This window comes from Pogona vitticeps, chromosome 2 (assembly GCF_051106095.1).
Source record: "Pogona vitticeps strain Pit_001003342236 chromosome 2, PviZW2.1, whole genome shotgun sequence".
In the NCBI taxonomy this organism is placed as follows: Eukaryota; Metazoa; Chordata; class Lepidosauria; order Squamata; family Agamidae; genus Pogona; species Pogona vitticeps.
The window spans coordinates 193,689,004-193,708,066 of record NC_135784.1 but is presented as its reverse complement, the minus strand read 5'-3'; the positions used below and the strand labels follow the sequence as shown (position 1 = coordinate 193,708,066).

The 19,063-nt window shown below is 38.8% G+C and overlaps 1 protein-coding gene and 1 long non-coding RNA gene across 2 annotated transcripts; both read right to left on the bottom strand.

Annotated features, from left to right (window-relative positions):
* LOC144586465 (olfactory receptor 2A5-like) lies at positions 1 to 8,371 on the bottom strand. The gene has a single exon (XM_078384745.1). The coding sequence runs from the start codon at positions 3,190 to 3,192 to the stop codon at positions 2,263 to 2,265; it is 930 nt and encodes a 309-aa protein (XP_078240871.1). The 5' UTR covers positions 3,193 to 8,371; the 3' UTR covers positions 1 to 2,262.
* A 6,270-nt stretch (positions 8,372 to 14,641) lies between these two features.
* On the bottom strand, positions 14,642 to 18,630 carry LOC144586464 (uncharacterized). The gene is made up of 2 exons (XR_013541308.1): positions 18,121 to 18,630; positions 14,642 to 15,964 (listed from the first exon to the last, which is right to left on the bottom strand). It is a non-coding gene; the product is annotated as an uncharacterized LOC144586464 (long non-coding RNA).
* Between the last annotated feature and the right edge of the window lie 433 nt (positions 18,631 to 19,063).

The window sequence follows — 19,063 nt, the reverse complement described above, 5'->3', positions numbered from 1 at the left end:
ATGGGACAAATTACAACTATTGTTGATGGTAAGAATAGCAAACATCAAAATGAATACCTAAAATTTTATTTTTATTTCAGAAAATTCCTGTAATATTAAAACAGTCATTTTTTTCAAGAACTTAACGAGATAATCATGAGATTTGTGTGGCAAGGTAAAAAAACAAGAATTAAAATCAAAGCAATGCAAGATGCCAAACAAAGAGCAGGTTTTGGTCTCCCAGATTGGGTATTGTATTATAGAGCCTATGTATTAGTCTGGATAAAGGAATGGATAACTTTAGATAATGATAGATTACTCAGGTTGGAAAGACATGATTTACAGTTATGTTGGCGTGCTTTTCTTTTATACAAAAAAAGATAAAGAGCAGAAAAGTTTCAACTCGCATATGATAAGAAAAGCCCTACTAGGGGCTTGGAAAAAGATCATCCAGCAGATTTACCAAAAAACACTGGGCTGGGTATCATCCATAGAGGCCTTTACACAACCTAACCTCATGACAGAAGCAAAACTTTTAAGACATCAAGATTTATTAAAAAATGACTGCGAGTTAAGGTCCAAAGAAAAGTTAGAAATGCAAAACATATATCTAGACTGGTGATCCAGAGCAGAAGTGGAATCTGAGTATAGAAAATAAAAATATAAATCAAATAAAGAAAGAAAGAAAGAAAAGAAAGAAAGAAAGAAAGAAAGAAAGAAAGAAAGAAAGAAAGAAAGAAAGAAAGAAAGAAAGAAAGAAAGAAAGAAAGAAAGAAAGAAAGAAAGAAAATAGAGGGCTTTTACACAGAACAAGCAGTATTCAATAAACTTCTGTTGGGCTCAAATGATCAAGTAATTAAGAAAATGTATGATTATTTGCTTGAAACTAAAATGCAAGATGAAATGGTAAAAAAACGTATGATTAGGTGGGCACAAAATATAGGACATAATATTGATGTTGATCAATGGGTGCAAATATGGGAAAATAACATAAAGCTCACAAAATCAGTAAATTTTAAGGATAACATATATAAGATGTTTTATAGTTGGCATATGACTCCAAAACAATTGGCAAAGATTTATACAGAGTGTCAAATGTTTGTTGGAAGTGTGAGGTACAAGAGGGAAGCTTTTACCATACAGTGGACCCTTGACTTATAGACGGCTTGACTTACAGACTTTTTGAGTTACAGGCTTCTCTGGCCGCAAAATTTAGGTTTGACTTGCAGACTGAGATTTGACTTACAGACCAGAAAAAAACCAAAATGGAACAAAAACGGCCTGTTACGGGATTAATCAGTTTTCAATGCACTGTAGGTCAATGGAGACTTGACTTACAGACTTTTTGACTTGAGAACCACCTTCCAATACGGATTAAGTTCTCAAGTCAAGACCCCACTGTATGTGGTGGACTTGTAGAGTAGCGAAACAGTATTGGATGGCAGTACATACTCTGTTACAAAAAATACTGCTTTGTAATGCTCCACTAACCCCAGAATTGTTTTTACTGCGCAATATATCAGATAATATAGATGAGGCAAAGAACTACCTAGTTATATATATATATAGTCACTGCAGCCAGAATTCTTTATGCTAAGAACTGGAAGAAATCGGAGACACCGAAACAAGAGAACTCATTGAGAAGACATGGAAAGTGGCAGAAATGTATATTCTATCAGAAGTGTTGAAAGACTGTCCAATACAAAAGACAACTGAACAATGGGATTTATTATATAAATGGCTTGAGTCACCAGATAGTGTTTGAATAACATAGAATTAAACTAAGATGTAACTGTAAGTTGAAACCTGAAGGGCAATCAAATTCTACAGTAGATAGGTGAAAACTGGAGATATCGCAACATGAACAAACAGACTGGATGACAGTACATTTTGTGTTCTTCTCCCCCCCCCTTCTTCCCCACCCCCATATCCCCCTCTACCTTTTGTATTCCTTCCCTTATCCCTCGTTTTAAAAAATAAAAAAGAAAGAAATACTGCTATTTCTTGAACTGGACAATAATTCATGCTGTCATCTCCCGTTGCTAATGCTGTAGTTCTATCTGGTCACCAGCTGCAAGTGCACAGGTGTGACAGAGTATGATCATAATTCACAATACAACTTTGGTATTCAGAAGGTCCAGGAGTAAATTTGTAACACCTCTAGTACCAGAGAAACACAGAGAGAGATTATGAAAAGCAGAATTCTTGCTGAAACCTTGGAGGGTCGCTGCCAGCACTTGCTTGATAGACGAGATTAAAATGGTTTCTTTGTTTGCTTTTAAATCAGGAAGTCCTATATCTCCTAAGGACTTTAATCAAGGCCCCTTTCACATCCTTATTTTTCAGACTGTACACCATGGGATTAAACATAGGAATAATGATGCTATAGAACAAAGATATGGTTTTGTCCTGACCTGGAGAGTAACTTGACTTGGGTCTCATGTACATAAATATGGCGCTGCCGTAAAAAAGAAGCACCACAGTCATATGGGAGGCACATGTTGAGAAAGCTTTGTGCTGACCTTGTGAAGAACGGATTTTCAAGACAGAAGCCAGGATGCGAATATAAGTCATCACAATGAAGGTGAGAGGGGTAAGCAGAGTGAAAATGCATCCCACCAAAGTCACCTTTTGAACTCCTTGAGTATCAGCACATGCTAGTTTCAGAACGGCTGGCATTTCACAAAAAAAGTGGTCAATGATATTGGAGCCACAGAATGGCAACTGCCAGGTGAGGACCAGGTGCGCCACTGGCAACGAGAAGCCACTTGCCCAGGCTGCTGTGGCCAGATTCATAGACACTCGCTTGTTCAAGAGGAATGCATAGTGCAAGGGATGGCATATTGCTGCATATCTATCATACGCCATCACTGCCAGAAGGAAACATTCGGTTGTGGCCAAGACAAGGAAGATATACATCTGTATGGCACAAGAAACCAGAGAGATATGTTTGCTTGGACTGCGAAGATTGACCAGCATCTGAGGGACTGTGCTGGATGTATAGCAGATGTCTACACAGGCAAGGTGGCTCAAGAAGAAATACATGGGGGTATGGAGTCGGGGGTCCAGCCAGATGAGGATCAGTATGGTTGCATTGCCCATCAAGGTGATGGTGTAGACTGCAGAAAAAAGTCCCAACAGTAAGAGACGGACTTCCAGGCTGCTAGAGAGACCAAGCAGGATGAATTCAGTCACAAATGTTTGGTTTCTCATGATTCTTTCCTTGTCTAATTTTGGAGCAAACAAAGATAAACATGCAGAGAATGAAAATTAGTGGTCATGCCAACCATAATCAAAATCTTACACCTAGAACAGCCCTCTTCAAGCAGTCTCCCCCATGCCAACCTTGCCTGTGACAGGGCAGGGCCCCCACAATGAAAATTTGGGGATAAGAAACACCCTCACCTCTGCCACCTACAGAGGAGCCACTTCTAGGGCCACACATACATGTAGAAGAGGGACAGAACGTTGCATCCCCTGCTGTTGATGTCTGCAGGTTCCATGTACCATCTTTAGATTAAGTGCAATACCTGTAAGAGGAGGCCTGCGGGAGGAGAGTTTTATCACATTTCCATATCGGCTTGACTTCTGTGTGATCAGGACTCCCAACCACTTGAGAGGAAATCTTCGTTTATGGACAGGCACACACAACGGAGGTCCCCCTAGCAGATGGCATGCTGAACATGTGGTGACAGTAGGGCAGGAAAGGTGAAGTACATGTGTCGAGAAGACCACCTGAAAAGGGATAGTTTCTATGAGACAATTTTACTGGTTATTATTTCAAAAGCATACACAGAGATTCTGTTGTTGTTTATGACATTATATAGATCCCCTTTTCACCTATAACAGCCAAAATTAGAGATGGGCACGAATTAAAAAACAAATCACCAAATTTGTTCAAAAGTCACTAATTTATTGATTTGTATTTGTACAAATCAATGCCCCAGACAAATCATGATTTTTTAGAGACTTTTTTTATTTGTTTGGCTATAAAATGGCCCCTAAACATTCTGCTCCCCACACCACCAATCTGTCATTATAATTGTGGATTAAAGAGACCCTAGTAAACATGTTGCCTGTAAGTAATGGTTTCCAGGCAGGCCTTGTTCTGAGGGAAATTCTGTTCAAGATGGGAAAGCTAGAGTCGGGAAAGTGGGGAAGAAGGGAGTCTTAACTATTTCTTGCCCACTTTCTCTGCTCCACATCACTCCTGCTGGCCCTGTCTTCATCCCTCAGGCATCAAGACAGAAGGCAAAAATCTTGTCATTCTGTCCTTTGTTCATTTTTTTCCTAGTAAGAAAAAAAAAAATGAATCTCATCTTTTTCCCAGCCTCCTGGTCAGAGACTTAAGCAGCTTTTCAACTCAGCATTTTAAGGAATGTTGTCCCGAGCCCTCTTTTTCAAAGCGTTCTTTCCCTCTTCCCTCTTCCTTTCTGTTTCCTTTATTTGTTGAGCACGGTCTACTGCTACACTTATGCTCCTCAGAGCAAGGAGGTTTTGCAATTTCAGCCTCCCGCCCACAGTCATTCCCTCTCTCTCTCTCTCTCTTGCATTGCTAGGAGATAAGTATATGGGTGGGCAGGGGCAGGTTGACTGGACACTTACAGATGCCAAAAGAAATGAAACGGTGGAAAGACAGATGTAGTCAAATGGGTGCTGGTTCCTGCACATTTGAAGCAGTGGCAGCAGGAGCCCCCAGGAACATGTGGAACAGAGGACAAGCCACCAGAAACACAGCCACAGGCTCACCAGAGCAGGGATAACTGAAACCATAGATGGGAGGGCAGGTGGGGTGGACCTTTCACTCGTGCCTGCAATGTACAGGATAATCACCAGCATCTTCAGTCCATCGTACATGCACAAGGCACAACAAATATAAGGAGAGAATTGAAAAAGGGAGCACACCAATGGGTCTGAGCATTCACAGACTTGTTTAAGCAGGAGGTGGGTGGGTGGGGAAAAGGGGAAAAAAATAAAAGACCCTGGAACATGAAGCGCCAACACCAGTATTTCTTTAAATTTCAAGCCAATTAGGTTGTTGTTGTTTTTCAAATACACAGAATTAAAATTTTAAGCACTTTCCAAAGGATTTTTCAAAATACAGGAAACCATTGCTAGACTCAACACCCAACAATGTAATGTAGAAATACTAAATGAATGCAAACGGTGGGATTTATAAACAGAGTGATAAAATCTCCTCCCATACAAACCGCTTTCCCAGAAAGGTGGACTTTTGAAGGTACCACAATACTTTTGCTCTTGTTTCTGTTTTGTTTTTGTGGTGCATGAAATAAGGCAAAATTGATTAAAAAAACAACAACACTATGCCTACCTTTCAGTTCTGGATGATTTTTATATAGCTAATAGAGTGGTCTTCCTGAATATGCCTCCTGTATGGGTGGCCACTGGGCTGGGCATAGGGACAGTAAACAGGATAGTCTCTTGCTCCTACTTTGCCTCACACACGAAGACACACAGGCTGTGAAGACAGAAAAAGTCTGCATTAATTCTTCCTGGAGTCAGCTCGATCAGAAGAAGGAGCAATGAAATAGCAACCAGAATCTTGTTTGCACTCAACATGCCCCAAAACAACATTGTGGTGTTGTCATTGGCTAAGGGCATTCCCTTGCCAATACCAGCTCCCCCCCAATGACCTGAGATTTATTGCAAGGATTTAAAGAAAATTAAAATGGAAAGTTGGGGGATTGGCTCTTGGGAGTCTTGAAAGTTAATTCAGTTTTTTCTGACTTTGTTTAAGACCATATCCACATACATTAATTGAACTTCCCAGTTGTTACTAAATATCCCTAGGTAATCAACGCAGATTAAGCCTTTCAGTAACTAGTTTACCAACCCTTAGAAGGTACTGGGAGCATTCTTTAGATGAAAGGGAAGAACAGCAATTCGTGCAGTCCCCATTGGGCTGTCAATGCCATCTTGACCCGATCCTTTGGGTCCCCTGCTACCTGTGTAACAGGACACTTTATAGATGTCAACAATCGATTAAGTGACTTTTATATTCATGTCTGCTTTCAGCTTTCCCTGAACTCTAAGTAACAATGTCCAAATTGGGCCCAAGTAGCCATTTTCCCTCCCTGGTGTCAGGAGACCCCTTAGTGTCACAAGTCTCAGGTGTGAAGGGGGTAGCAAGTGTTCTTGCTCTCACTCTCTCAGATTAGTCATTGGAAGTTCCACATGGCACCTCATGATAATGAAATATCTGAGGATCTGAAAAAATGAATTGTTGCTCTACATAAAGATGGACTAGGCTATAAGATTGCCAAAATCCTGAAACTGGGCTGCAGCATGGTGGCCAAGACCAGATAGCAGTTTAACAGGACAGGTTCCACTCAGAACATGCCTCATCATTGTCATCTAAAGTTGAGTGCCCATGCTCAGCATCATATCCAGAGGTTGGCTTGGGAAAATAGATGTATGAGTGCTGCCAGCATTGCTGCAGAGGTTGAAGGGGTGAAGGGTCAGCCTGTCAGTGCTCAGACCATACGCCACATACTGCATCAAATTGGTTCCCAGGGCTGTCATCCCAGAAGGAAGCCTTTTCTAAAGATGATGCCCAAGAAAGCCCACATACGGTTTGCTGCAGACAAGCAGACTAAGGACATGGATTTCTGGTACTGTCTTTTAATTATATAAATAAATATTAATAAAAATATTACAGAAGTATATTTAATTAGGAAAAAATAACTCAGTTAAGTCACGTCTCTGTAAGTACTTTAATAGGCTGTCATTAATAAACGAGAGCATAAACAATTACAATATCACATCAGCATATAGTAAAAAAGTTTTATCCACCAACAAATTCCTTTCCCAAAATAACCAAGCTGCTGTAAAAAAATTATTTTATCAAAGATGTTTGAAAAAGTAAAAAAAGGAAGTACAATTCAAAGCACTTTCAAACTCAGTTCAAAAGAGCCAAAAGCAATTAAAAAAATCTGTGAAGTCAATACTTATTCAAAAAGCTAAAAGACTAGGTTAATTCAAGAATACTGTAGTTCTCAGTGAAAATAAGGCTAAGTATCCTGTGCTGATACTTACAATACAGGAGAAACATGGCATAGTTCCAGAGCATACATAGAGTGCAGATTAAATAGAAAAGAGTGTAACTGTCTTCTTAGAGAAGCTAAATCAAAATAACTAATTTCTATATTCCATTTTTATACCCATCATCCACCTTTTCAGACCTTTCAAGAGTAGTCCACCAATCAGATTCTCACTCATCCTGAACCTTCTAGAAGGGAGTAACTTTTCTTCTAAGCAACTTCCCTCATGTTCCTTTTTTTCCTTCTGCCTTCTGTTAAGATGAAGCCATTTTCAGTTAATGAAAGGTACCAAGAAAAGATCCGCTTATGACTTTGGTTTCCACCAGATAACACCCATCTGCGAGTTGTCCCCAAATTAATGGACAGTTGTTCCCCCTCCTTTCCACTTTTCTCCATCACAAGTCAATACACTTAAATTTTAAAGGTCAAGAGAAAACTATTAACCCCCTTTTTGTCAGTTTCCTAACCTGCGTTCCCTTCTGGAGCTGATCTCTATCTCCTTTAGGTGCACATAACAGCATAAAAGCATTCAAACATGAGGCTACATGGTGTAAAGTTAAACAATTAAATAAAACTTAACACTTAACCTAATACTGATACATTTAATAAAAGTACATCCAAAAACCCATAGTCCACATGTGAATTCCTACTCTAGCTAACAAGTGAATAAATAGCTATTCTAGCAAGCTAGGGTAATTTAAGAAACACAGTAGCATATAAAGGTAAAGGGAAACACTGAAAGGCACTTATTTGATGAAGTGTATACAGAATCTGAAAATGCAAGAGGTAAGAACACTTATAAAATATTACAGCTCTGACAATTCAGATATATTGACTCATTCTTCACCAAAATACATTCTGGAAAAGCCATCTTACTACCACATTCTCAAAAACTCTGATGTGCTGAACTTCAAAGATGAAATCCTGTAGACATAGGTTCCATCTCAGCAAATGCTGGTTATGATTCCTTAGGTGCTGAAGCCACATGAAAGGAGTATGATCTGTTTGCAGCAGAAACATTCTTCCCCACAATTATGGTCTCAGTGTTGGAAATGTCCAAACTATTGCAAGACACTCCTTAATTACTGAATAATTTATTTTATGGCATAAATGCGTCCTGTTGATGAAAGAAATAGGATGGAGACTCCCGTTAGACCCTCTCTGCAATAATACACTACCCAGACCAAATTTCTTTGCATCTGTCTGGATCACAAATGACTGTGAGGGTTCGTTATTAGGGGCTTCAGTCACACCAAATAAAGTAGGAGACGATTTGAACTCAACAACATTGTCTTCATTTATTAACGTTTCAACATTAACTGCAACTTCCTTTTGAACAGGATTTAACATCTCTTGCTGTCGAAACCGTGACTGCAAGGGTGTCCAAACATTGTTAACAAAAGGGTTCAATTCGTCAAACTCCCATGGTCCCGATAAGACTTTCTCTATAACCGGTGGGTCTCCGCAGCTAGTAATGGTAGGGTCTCTTCATTTCCGCTCCAACTCCAGAGTGGGGTCCCCTCTCTCGGACTGGCCAGCCACGGTCCAGGAAGACTCCCATCTTCTGGAGCTCGGAATGATGCCATGTCTTCTTGGCCTCAATCTCCCGTGCTGCCGCCTCGCGTCCCTCCCTGAGACGGTGCCTCCACTCCTTTGCCTCAGTCTCTCCCCAGTAAGAGGGACGAGGTTGTTGTCCCTGGCGCCTCCGCCACTCAGCCTCCTCGTGGGGAACCTTTACTTGTTCCCATTCCCCTGTCCAGGGAACTTGTATCCAAACCTTTTCCCAACCGCCCAGGATGTCGTCCTGCTTCGCCCTTATATCTCCTTATATCAGCTGTTCCCCTTTTCCCGCCAAATCCTCACCGGTTTGTACCGCCACACTTAACCCTTTTATCCCCAATATCAAATCTCGGGTATCCACCCCTTGATGTTTCTGTCCCTCTCTGTCTCTCAGTTCCTCCAACTCCTTAGTGTCCATCTTCTTGTTTTCTTTCTTAGGTGGAGAAGGTGGGGGGGGGGAGGTCTGAGTCTCCTTAGAGTGAGATGGGAGCGACGGCACTCCTACATATGCTTCCTGGCCCTGGCCTGGGGCTTCACAATGACTCATCAAAATCTGGAACTATCAAAATAGATGCTTCCACTAATTTGGCTTTCAGAGTGTCAAAAGCTTGTTGACATGTCTCAGTCCGTTTTGTTTTTATGGGAATACGCATTTTACACAGTTCCATTAAGAGAATAGCAATGGTACTGATGTGAGGATGAATTTACAGTAGTGCCCTGCTAAACCCAAGAAATTCTAAGGCGCTGACTAATCTTTGACTTAAAGGAGTTGAATTTGACCTCCTCACAAAAAACTTCTCATCCCAGCTGACATTGTGAATCTCTGATAGTTGGTCCTGTCTCTTGCAAATGCTGCAACAAGATTTCAAAGTGTTGCAGGTAAGATTCAAAATTTTGACTGAAAATTGCTAGGTCAAGCACAAAGCAGACACAAAAGGCAGTCCTGCCAAAACACGATTCATTAATCTCCAGAAGGTGGCAGGGATATTTCTCAGCCTAAAAAGTACAACTTTAAATTAGAATAACCCCATGTGTTAAATAAAAGCTGGCTTTGCAGTAATCTCTTAAAGGAATCTGCCAGTAGTCCTTAATGAGGACAAAAGTGGAATTATACTTGGCTTTTCCCAGAGCCAGAGTCTCAATGAGATGATACATTCAGAGCATAGGATGTGGATTAGGTTGGGTTATCTGGTTTAATTTGCAATAATCAACACAAAATCTTCCTCCTGGATGTTTTCAAAAGTGTCTTTTTTCAGAACAAGGTTGTTCATGATTTCATGTACCTTGGCTCAACAATTTCTGACACACTCTCTCTAGATGTCAAGCTGGATAAACACACTGGCAAAGCAGCTACCATGTTCTCTACACTCACAAAGAGAGTATGGCTCAATAGGAAGCTGACGGCATATACCAAGATCCAGGTCTATAGAACCTGTGTCCTGAGTACACTCCTTTACTGCAGTGAGTCCTTGTGACAGGGTTCTTCACGAGTGTATGATAGTTCCTTAAATTTGGCAGGAAAAGATGGAGAAAACGATTCTTTAATAATAAAGTTTTTATTAACAGAACTATTGGGTTTATCAACAATAACCTCTGTAGGGTTAACATGACCAAGATCTACAGGTAGCTCTGTCCATAACAAAGGAAAACCATCATGTGAACCTTCTTTCCTCTGCAGGGAGAGGATCCGAATCGCTCTTGATCGGTTGGATTTCGTAAGGAGCCACTCCTCACCACACAAATAGTCCCGCAACAGAGGTGACAAGACCAGTCTGCCTCTGGTGACTTCTGATTCTGCAGGAGAGTACCACTTTCCTCCATGGACCTCGGCCTCGAGGATAAACTAGCACAGTCCATTCCTCCAGTCCTAGCCCTTCTAAGGATATCTTTAACTCTCTTTCTTTCTTTCATCCCTCTACTGTTCCACGTATCTCATCCTTTATCCCTTTTTTCTGTGGCACTTTAAATATTCTTGGTACCTCTTCCTGCTCTTCTTCCCACACAACCACCTTTCTTGTTTCTCCTGACTTATTTCCCTCTTCTGACATCAAGAACACATCCACCCTTTTTTTCTCCTTCTCTAACTCCTCCCCCTTTCCTTCTACTGCCAATCCTTTCAACTCTTCTGTTACTTTCTTCACCTCCCTATCATTACTTTCCTCTATAGACGTGAGAGGGGATGGCTTACTCTCTTTTCTTTCTTTGACTTTTTCCTGCAGCTCACAGTCCTGCTGGACCCTTTATGCAATATTGCTGGTATTAGGTACCATCTCTATATAATTTTGTAGCAATTTTCATTTACTCTCACTGACATGTTTTCATTATTCTTTCCCCCATATTGTATTCCAAATTACTTCCTTAATTTCTTTGTTAAAGTCTCCTTGCCATACCTGTTTTAATGCTGTTGTTTATATTCATCCTCAAGTAACACCTTATATATTACACTTACCTTTTCTTTGGTAATGATCTTTCATCTTTTTTCTTTTCTCAATAATTTCTTCGAAATCAGTCATTGCCCTACATTCATTCTTTTTTATCCAAACCTTAGTCCAGTTATCTGTCTTATATTTAGCCAAGTAAATCTTTCTTTTCTTAATACTTCTTTTAATCTCACTGAATCACAGATCTTTACTCAGTCTTTAATTTTAATTGCTGTCTATTCTGTCAAAACCTTACTTAAATTTTTCCTCAGATTTTCTGGGAATTCAGGTAAATCTACCACAGTCATCAGTGGGGAAGTCTTTGGACTTCGTAGTCTTTTATACTTCTTCCAACATTCCAACATGTTATTTAAAAATGGGTTAACTATATTTTTCATCAATTCTTTTAAATTTTCCTTATAGATTATATTTGTTACACAGTCCTTAATCTTATGAAGTTCCAGGTCACTCAATATTAATCCTTTACTACTTATTATAATTTCTGGGACATGACTCAATTGGTTAGCTATATAGTATAATTTAATATCAGGTATACCCAGTCCTTCTTTTTTAAGGTATATACCATAATTTTTAATTTATTCTTGCCCTTTTATTTCATTGCAATATCTATTAATCAAATTCTGCAATTCTTTTAATTCCTTATCATCTATCTTTATGGGCAAGTTTAATTTAGGGATTATCTTCATTTTTACTATTGCAACTCTTCCAAACCATGATATCTTCAAGCTATGATAATCTCAAATTTGTTCTTTAATTTGTTTCTTCACACCATCTAGATTTGTTTTCATAATTTCTTGCATTTTACAAGTAATTTTTATTTCCAAATATTTAATACTACTTTTTATCTTCCCTTCAAATTTTTGCTTCATTTTACTCTTATCATCATTCCCATAACTTATTAACATGCATTCTGATTTATTCCAGTTTACCTTTAACTCTGTAACTTCCTCAAATATTTTTAAATGCCCTTTAATATTATTTATAGAATCTATTGGATCCTCAATTGTTAACAATGTATCATCTGCAAATAGATTGACCTTAATTTTGTTGGTGTTCCCAATTACTTTTATTTTGATATCCTCTCTAATTGCATTTGCTAACAGTTCTATTACCAAAATAAACAGTATTGGTAATAACGGACATCCTTGTCTTGTTTCCCAGCCTAGTGTTATTTTTTCTGTTATTCCATCATTTACTATAACTGTAGCTGTGTTTTCAGAGTATAGTTGCTGTATAGTGTTTCTAAAACATATACCAAACCCTAGTTCTTTTATTGATATATTTAAAGCTGTCCATCCCACTGAATCGAATGCCTTAAAAATATCCAGTGACAGTATACCTAATTTTATATTTATCTTTTTAGTTATTTCTATTACATCAAGTACTCTTCTAATTAAATCTCTCATTTGTCTACCCTTTATAAAACCATTTTGGTCCTTACCTATATATTTATCAACAAATCCATTCAATTATTTTTTTTTTGCTAAAATTGCCATAAAATTTTTTGCATCCTGGTTGATCAATGAAATTGGCCTGTAGGAATCCATATTCATTGTATCCTTATTTGGTTTCAGGATTAATACTATCATTGAATGTTTCCAAGACGTTGGAATTTCTTCCCCCATTAATATCTTATTAAATAAGTTCTTCATTTTTGGTAGTAGATTTTTAAACATCATATAAAATTCAGGGCATGTTCTATCTGATCCTGGCATCTTAGGTTTTTTTAGTTTATTTATAGTCTCTTTTATTTCTTCCTCAGTTATTTCTTATTTCATTTTTTCCATATCGTCCCTTTGTATTTTCTTACCTATGTTGTTTTGTGTATACGTATTAATTTTGTGTATGGAAACATTATTCATAGTATATAATCTCTTAATGAATTCTTGAAAAGCTTCAATTTTCCTCTTATTTTATTACATCTGATACCCTTTTCATTTTCAATAGTAACTATTGTGTTTTTAGCTTTTTTTTACCTGTGTAAGTCTTGCTAGAAGTTTAGAGTTCTTATCACTTAATTCAAAATACTCTTTTCAAGTACAGTGGTGCCTCGCATAATGAGCGCACCGTTTAACGATGAATCCGCATACAGTGGGTTCTTGACTTAAGAACGGCTCAAGTTAAGAACATTTTGACTTAAGAACCACTCTCATAGGAAAATATTGACTTGACTTACATACTTAGATTTGAGTTAAGAACTGAAAAAAACCACGTGGGAGGCAGGGAAAGTGCAAAATTTGAACTTTCAGTTAACTGTTGGCCAGTGAAAAGGGTGCCTATCTGCTTCCTCACTCCTCCCAGCATTTAGAGAGTGGATTGGGAGACAGTCTTTGGACTGCCTGGTACTGTACTGCCTGGACTGTATTTTCCCTGCCTTCCCTGAACCTTTCTTGACCTAAGGAAAAAAGAATCAAAATATCCCCCTCTAGTGGTCGAAGGCAGAATAGCAGCTTCCCATTAGTTTCTATGGACGGAAAAGAGCAGATACGGATCAAATGGTTTTCAATGCATTCCTATGGGAAATGCAGATTTGACCTGAGAACTTTTTGACTTGAGAACCGCCTTCCAATATGGATTAAGTTCTCAAGTCAAGACCCCACTGTACCGATGCGGATTTTGTGATCACTAATGCGATCGCATACCAATGTTTCTTCGCATTGCGAGGGGGAACAGCTGTCCGGCGATTCGAAAATGGCCGCCAGAACACCCAAAATGGCCACCGGAACACCCAAAATGACCACTGGAACAGTGGGAAACATCACAGAACGGTGAGTTTTGGGCCCATTTGGAACCCGTTCCAATGGGTTTTTTTGATCCGTATAGCGATGTTTCCCCATAGCGAAGGTTAATCCGGAACGGATTAACCTCGCTATGCGGGGCACCACTGTATACTAAATTTCATATGAACCTTCCATATGAACCTACCCAGCAGTTAAGATCTAGCCAGGGGGCCCTTTTGAAAGAGCTGTCCCTTAAGGAGGTAAGAGGGACAGCTTGTAGAAAAAGGGCCTTTTAGGCAGCTGCCCCCAGACTATGGAATGCCCTCCCGACTGAGATTCGTCTGGCACTGACGCTGATGGCATTTCAGCGCCAGGTCAAAACCTTCCTGTTCCAGAAGGCTTTTAATTGAAATAATATCAGCTGTGGGTCTGATGGCAATTTTTAGAGTTTATATTTTAATTGTATTTTAATTGTTTTCACTTTTTTGTATTTTAAATGTTATAAGTCACCCAGAGACCTTTGGGTAGTGTGGGCAGCATATTAAATAAATAAATAAATAAATAAATAAATAAATAAATAAATAAATAAATAAATAAATAAATAAATAAATAAATTTGAACTCTTTCTAAATGAATTCCTTCAGGTTCCCTCTTTTTAGCTTGTAATTCTCTCATTATTCTAGCATCCCTAGATAGAATAAACAACTTTTCTAATTTCTTGATATTTTCTTTTAACACTCTACTCTTTTCTCCTTGTTACTTTCTTAATTTATATGATTCATTTATACTTAAGCCTCATACCAAACACTTCATAGCATCCCATATCATTCCAGATTGACCTCCTCTTTCCTCATTAATATTCCATATTTCTTCTAAGTTCTTTTTCATGTTCTCAACTACCTCCTTAAATCTAAATATATTGGTATCCATTCTCCATCTTTTTGCTTCTCTATAATTTGCCTTTATATTAAACTCCATATCAATTTTTGCATGATCATATATTTGTATGGGTTCTATTTCTATATTGCTTACCCGTGAAAGTAAATCATTTGAAACAAATATATAATCAGTCCCGGAGAATGTTTTATGCACCATTGAGTAATATGAGAATTTTCTTTCATCTCCATTTAATACTCTCCAGGTATCCTTCAGATCGGTTTACCAATTAATTTGTTCAATATTGTTTGTTCCCATTTCAATTCATATTTATGTAGTTTTGTCTTATCTGTAATTTTACCCATAACCATATTATAATCTCCAGCCATTATATCATAACCTGATCAAATTTTATCAATTGCTTACTCATATCCACCACTGTAGTAATTTTCCCCCCTTGATTCTCATTTGGTGCATATACATTAACCAGTGTACAGTCTTCTCCTTTAAGTATTCCTTGTATCATTATATACCTTCTTGGTTTTTTCCCCACTATTTTTATTTCAAATTCACAGTTTTTTATATTTCTATGGCCACTGGATTTTGAGTTGCCAAATGATTTTTTATGTAAAGTATATCAATCCATTTACGTTTAAGTTCATTTTCTCCCTCCTTTTTGATGAGTTTCCTGTAAAAACACTATATCAGCCCGCCCTTTATTTATCACACTCTGGATTTTAGCTCTTTTCAATTTCGAACCTAGGCCTTTCACATTCCATGTTGTATTTTTTATATTGTTAACAATTTTCATTTAATATTCCAACTTCTATAATCCCAATCTGTGTTCCCCCCACATGTGCACAATCAACAATACTGAAACTAATTTAACAAAATATACACACCGCCCTTCTGTGTCCTTACCCCTACCCCACCCTCTACCACCTTCACCACATCTATCCTTCTTCTCCCCCCCCCCCCCCATCTTCTCACCAAGCATCCTTGGTTGAAACTTCCTCCTACCCTTGGGGGGCGGAGGCTGGGTTCAGGTTCATGACAAGGACTTTCCCTCATCTATCTGTCTACTTCATTTTATTCACTATCTGATCCTCTATATGATTTATTTAGACCTTAATTATTTTGCTATATATTTACTCATATCATATCTAATTTAATCTAATATCATTAATAATAAAATCAAGACAGTATTAATCAGTTAAAGCAATTTCACTTATTGATCATCTTTTCTTTTTTTTCTTCACCCCTTTTTGCTGCTTGGAGCTCTCCCCTCTTTCTCGTTCCATCAGCTCTCCTTTCTTTCCATCCCCATCTGTGGAATTTAATACACTTTCACAATCATCCTTTCGGTAAACTTGATTGTTATAAAAGATACGTAAGAAGACTGGGTACCCTCAGCTATATTTTATTGATTTGTCTCTTAGTAAGGTGACAACCTGCTTCATCCCATAACGTCAAGTTATTGTTTGTTCTGAAAAGTCATTAAAAGCCTGAATGGGTACATCATTTGCCATTAATTTTGAGATGAAACTACTGCCTTGATCTGAAATTAAAATCTGGGGTAAACCCACATGACTGGTTAGATCTGAGGAAAGCCCTTGCAACATACAGTATGTGGTGGTTACACTAGTCAGTGGAACAGTCTCAGCATATCTAGTGGCATAATCAATAAATATTAAGTTAATTTTCTCCACTTTTGGTTGTAGGCTCAATAGGGCCAAGGACATCCATTCTGAGGTACAGGAAGGACTGGCTCTTCTTTGGCCTTGTCTTGGGGGTACCTGTCTCTTTGACACATTGCAAGAGGAGAAATAAAACTTCACCTTCTTTGCAACAGTAGGCCAGTAAAAACATTTAGTGATTCTAGTCATTGTTCTTTTAACCCCAAGTGTCCAGCAAATGCACAGTCACGAGCTAGTTTCAGGACTTGTTCTCTGAAATGCTATGGGGTGATAAGATGCTTTTGGGGAAGGGGCTTCAGTTCATCTGGCTCCTCTCTCAAACTCTCAATACAGGAATCCATCTTCCCAATAAAAGTGTACAGTCATTTGCTTGGACAGAGAAGGGGAGGTTGATTTGCTTTCTCCTTACATTGAGACCACATAGGATCTCCCTTCACAGATTGCTTGGATTTGGACTGCTTTATATGGATCTTACTTTTCAACTAGGTTTTTTCTTTTATTTATTTATTAGCCATCCTTTGTTATTTATATTTTGTTATTTCTATTTTGTTTTATTGTTTCTTAGGATTTGATTAATTAAGTAGTTGGCTTCCTGATATTACTACAGTATTTATATCCTGTTATTCCCCAATATATATCCTGTTTTAGTGTACAGTATTCCTTAGTTAGATGGGGATATAGATTAGATTAGACTCTTTAAGTCCCAAATGTTGTATTATTGTATTGCTTGAGCTTTGTATTTATTGTGATTAATATTGCTTATGGACTTTTTACTTCTAGGGATTTTTTTTTGACTTTTTGAGGGGAGGGTCATCTAGAGTTTTTTTTCCCTGTGGGGGAATAGACTTGAGCTCTGTTGGAGGTTAGAGAGTACGTGTCTAATATGCCCAGTGCAGAAGTCAATCATTAGTGTCAGTACTGCATTTTTTTTTCTGTTGCATTCTTAGCCATACACCAGATTCATATCGGGTGTGTTCTGGTTCAAGGGCCTATAGTTCATGTCTGTGGCACTCCCAGACAATCTTTTATATGTACACAGGCACAATCTTCGAACCTAGTGTAGTGTAGTAGATAGAATGATGGCTCAAGACTCTTGAGACCAGAGTTCAAATCCCCAATTGGCCATGAAAGCTCACTGGAAAGGAGTGGAATTGGTAAAACCATTCCTTAAATATCTCACTCAGCTTAAATGCCTTATTAGGGTTGTTATAAATCAGTTCTGACTTGACAGCACATAACTAACTTTAACTAGGAACAATCTTCTAAACTCGAGTCTATGCTTATCAAATTAGCAGCATCTCATTCACTGAGATTCATGGGCCACAACCTGAGATCACAGAAGCCAACCCTTGCAATGTGAGAGCTGAAGTCAGGAGAACAGAGAAGGGCTGGAACTGGATATAGTTTTGGTAACTGAGTGTGGAATCCAGATGAAATGTGGAAATATGGCAACCCAGATTGAGGGAAAATCCCTACTAGTTTTTCTGTGGCCAGTCAGATGGCAAAATGAGCCAAACAACTGCAGTGTTGGTTTCCATTCCTGCTATATAGGTGCCCCATGTTGCCTTACCTAAAGCACATAAACACATGAGCATTTTTTCCAAGTAGCACACTGCTGTTGAGGTTTGTGGACAGCTCATTGCCCGTCCACAGGAGATTACCTTCTTGCTGCTAGGATTTATGAAACAAGAAGGCTCATGAGGTGTTAAGGAGAGTCTCCACCCCTTCGTTCCAAATGGTATGATAAGCCTTCATTCACATAGTTCTCTCCCCCCCATTTCCTTACCTCACTCCAGACATTTTGGCATGCCGATGTTGTACAAACACGACTCAAATAAAGTCACTTTCATGCTGAGGCCTTGAAGCCCAGGTGCCATCTAGGAATAACTGGAAATGGGTGCTCCAGCTTTAAAGACACAATCATCAAACATTTTTCTCAGTCAGCACCACTTGCCCTTTGTTTTCCTGCCTGGAGAATCACAGTGCAGCAGTCATCATCTGATGCCCTGAGATGTGGTCATCTTAACTAGGTCAGTACATAGCCCTGTTCTGCTCCTTTCATAGGTGTTCCCTGGACAGCATTCCAAGATGAGTTCTAAATTATTGCACATAACCAGGAATCTGTTTTTCCCTCCTAAGCTTCATAATTATTACAGTGGTGCCTCGCTTGACGAGGATAATTCGTTCCATTGAAATCGCTGTACAGTGAAATCCTCATCAAGCAAAACGAAAAAGCCCATTGAAATGCATTTAAACCGGTTCAATGCGTTCCAATGGGCTAAATACCTCAGCATCCAGTGAAGATCCTCCATGGGGCGGCCATTTCTGGTGCCTGTAAAGCGAGGAATCCATCCTGAAAACACAGCGGGGAGCCATTTTGCACAGCGGGCAGCCATTTTAGAGCCACCGATCAGCTCTTTCTAAATTGTCATTTAGCGAAAAATCTGTTCCTGAAGCAGGGAACCGATCATCGTTAAGCAAAATTTCCCTATCTAAACATCATTTTGCGATCGCAAAAGTGCTCGCAAAAACTTCATCAAGTGGTTTCGTCGTTTAACGAGGTAATCGTTAGGCGAGGCACCACTGTATACTAGTATATTGTTTTCATGTTATGAATTCATAGTTTAATGCTGTCACAACTTCAAGAGCTACTAATGTTCTGCCTGTGACTGAAAGACCTAGGAAAGCAGGTCATGCAGAGAATAACGGGATAGCCCAGGCATTTGCAT

Bases quoted from the DNA above. Each gene is read 5' to 3' on its own strand.
- LOC144586465 (XM_078384745.1), bottom strand. From the start codon at position 3,192: ATGAGAAACCAAACATTTGTGACTGAATTCATCCTGCTTGGTCTCTCT.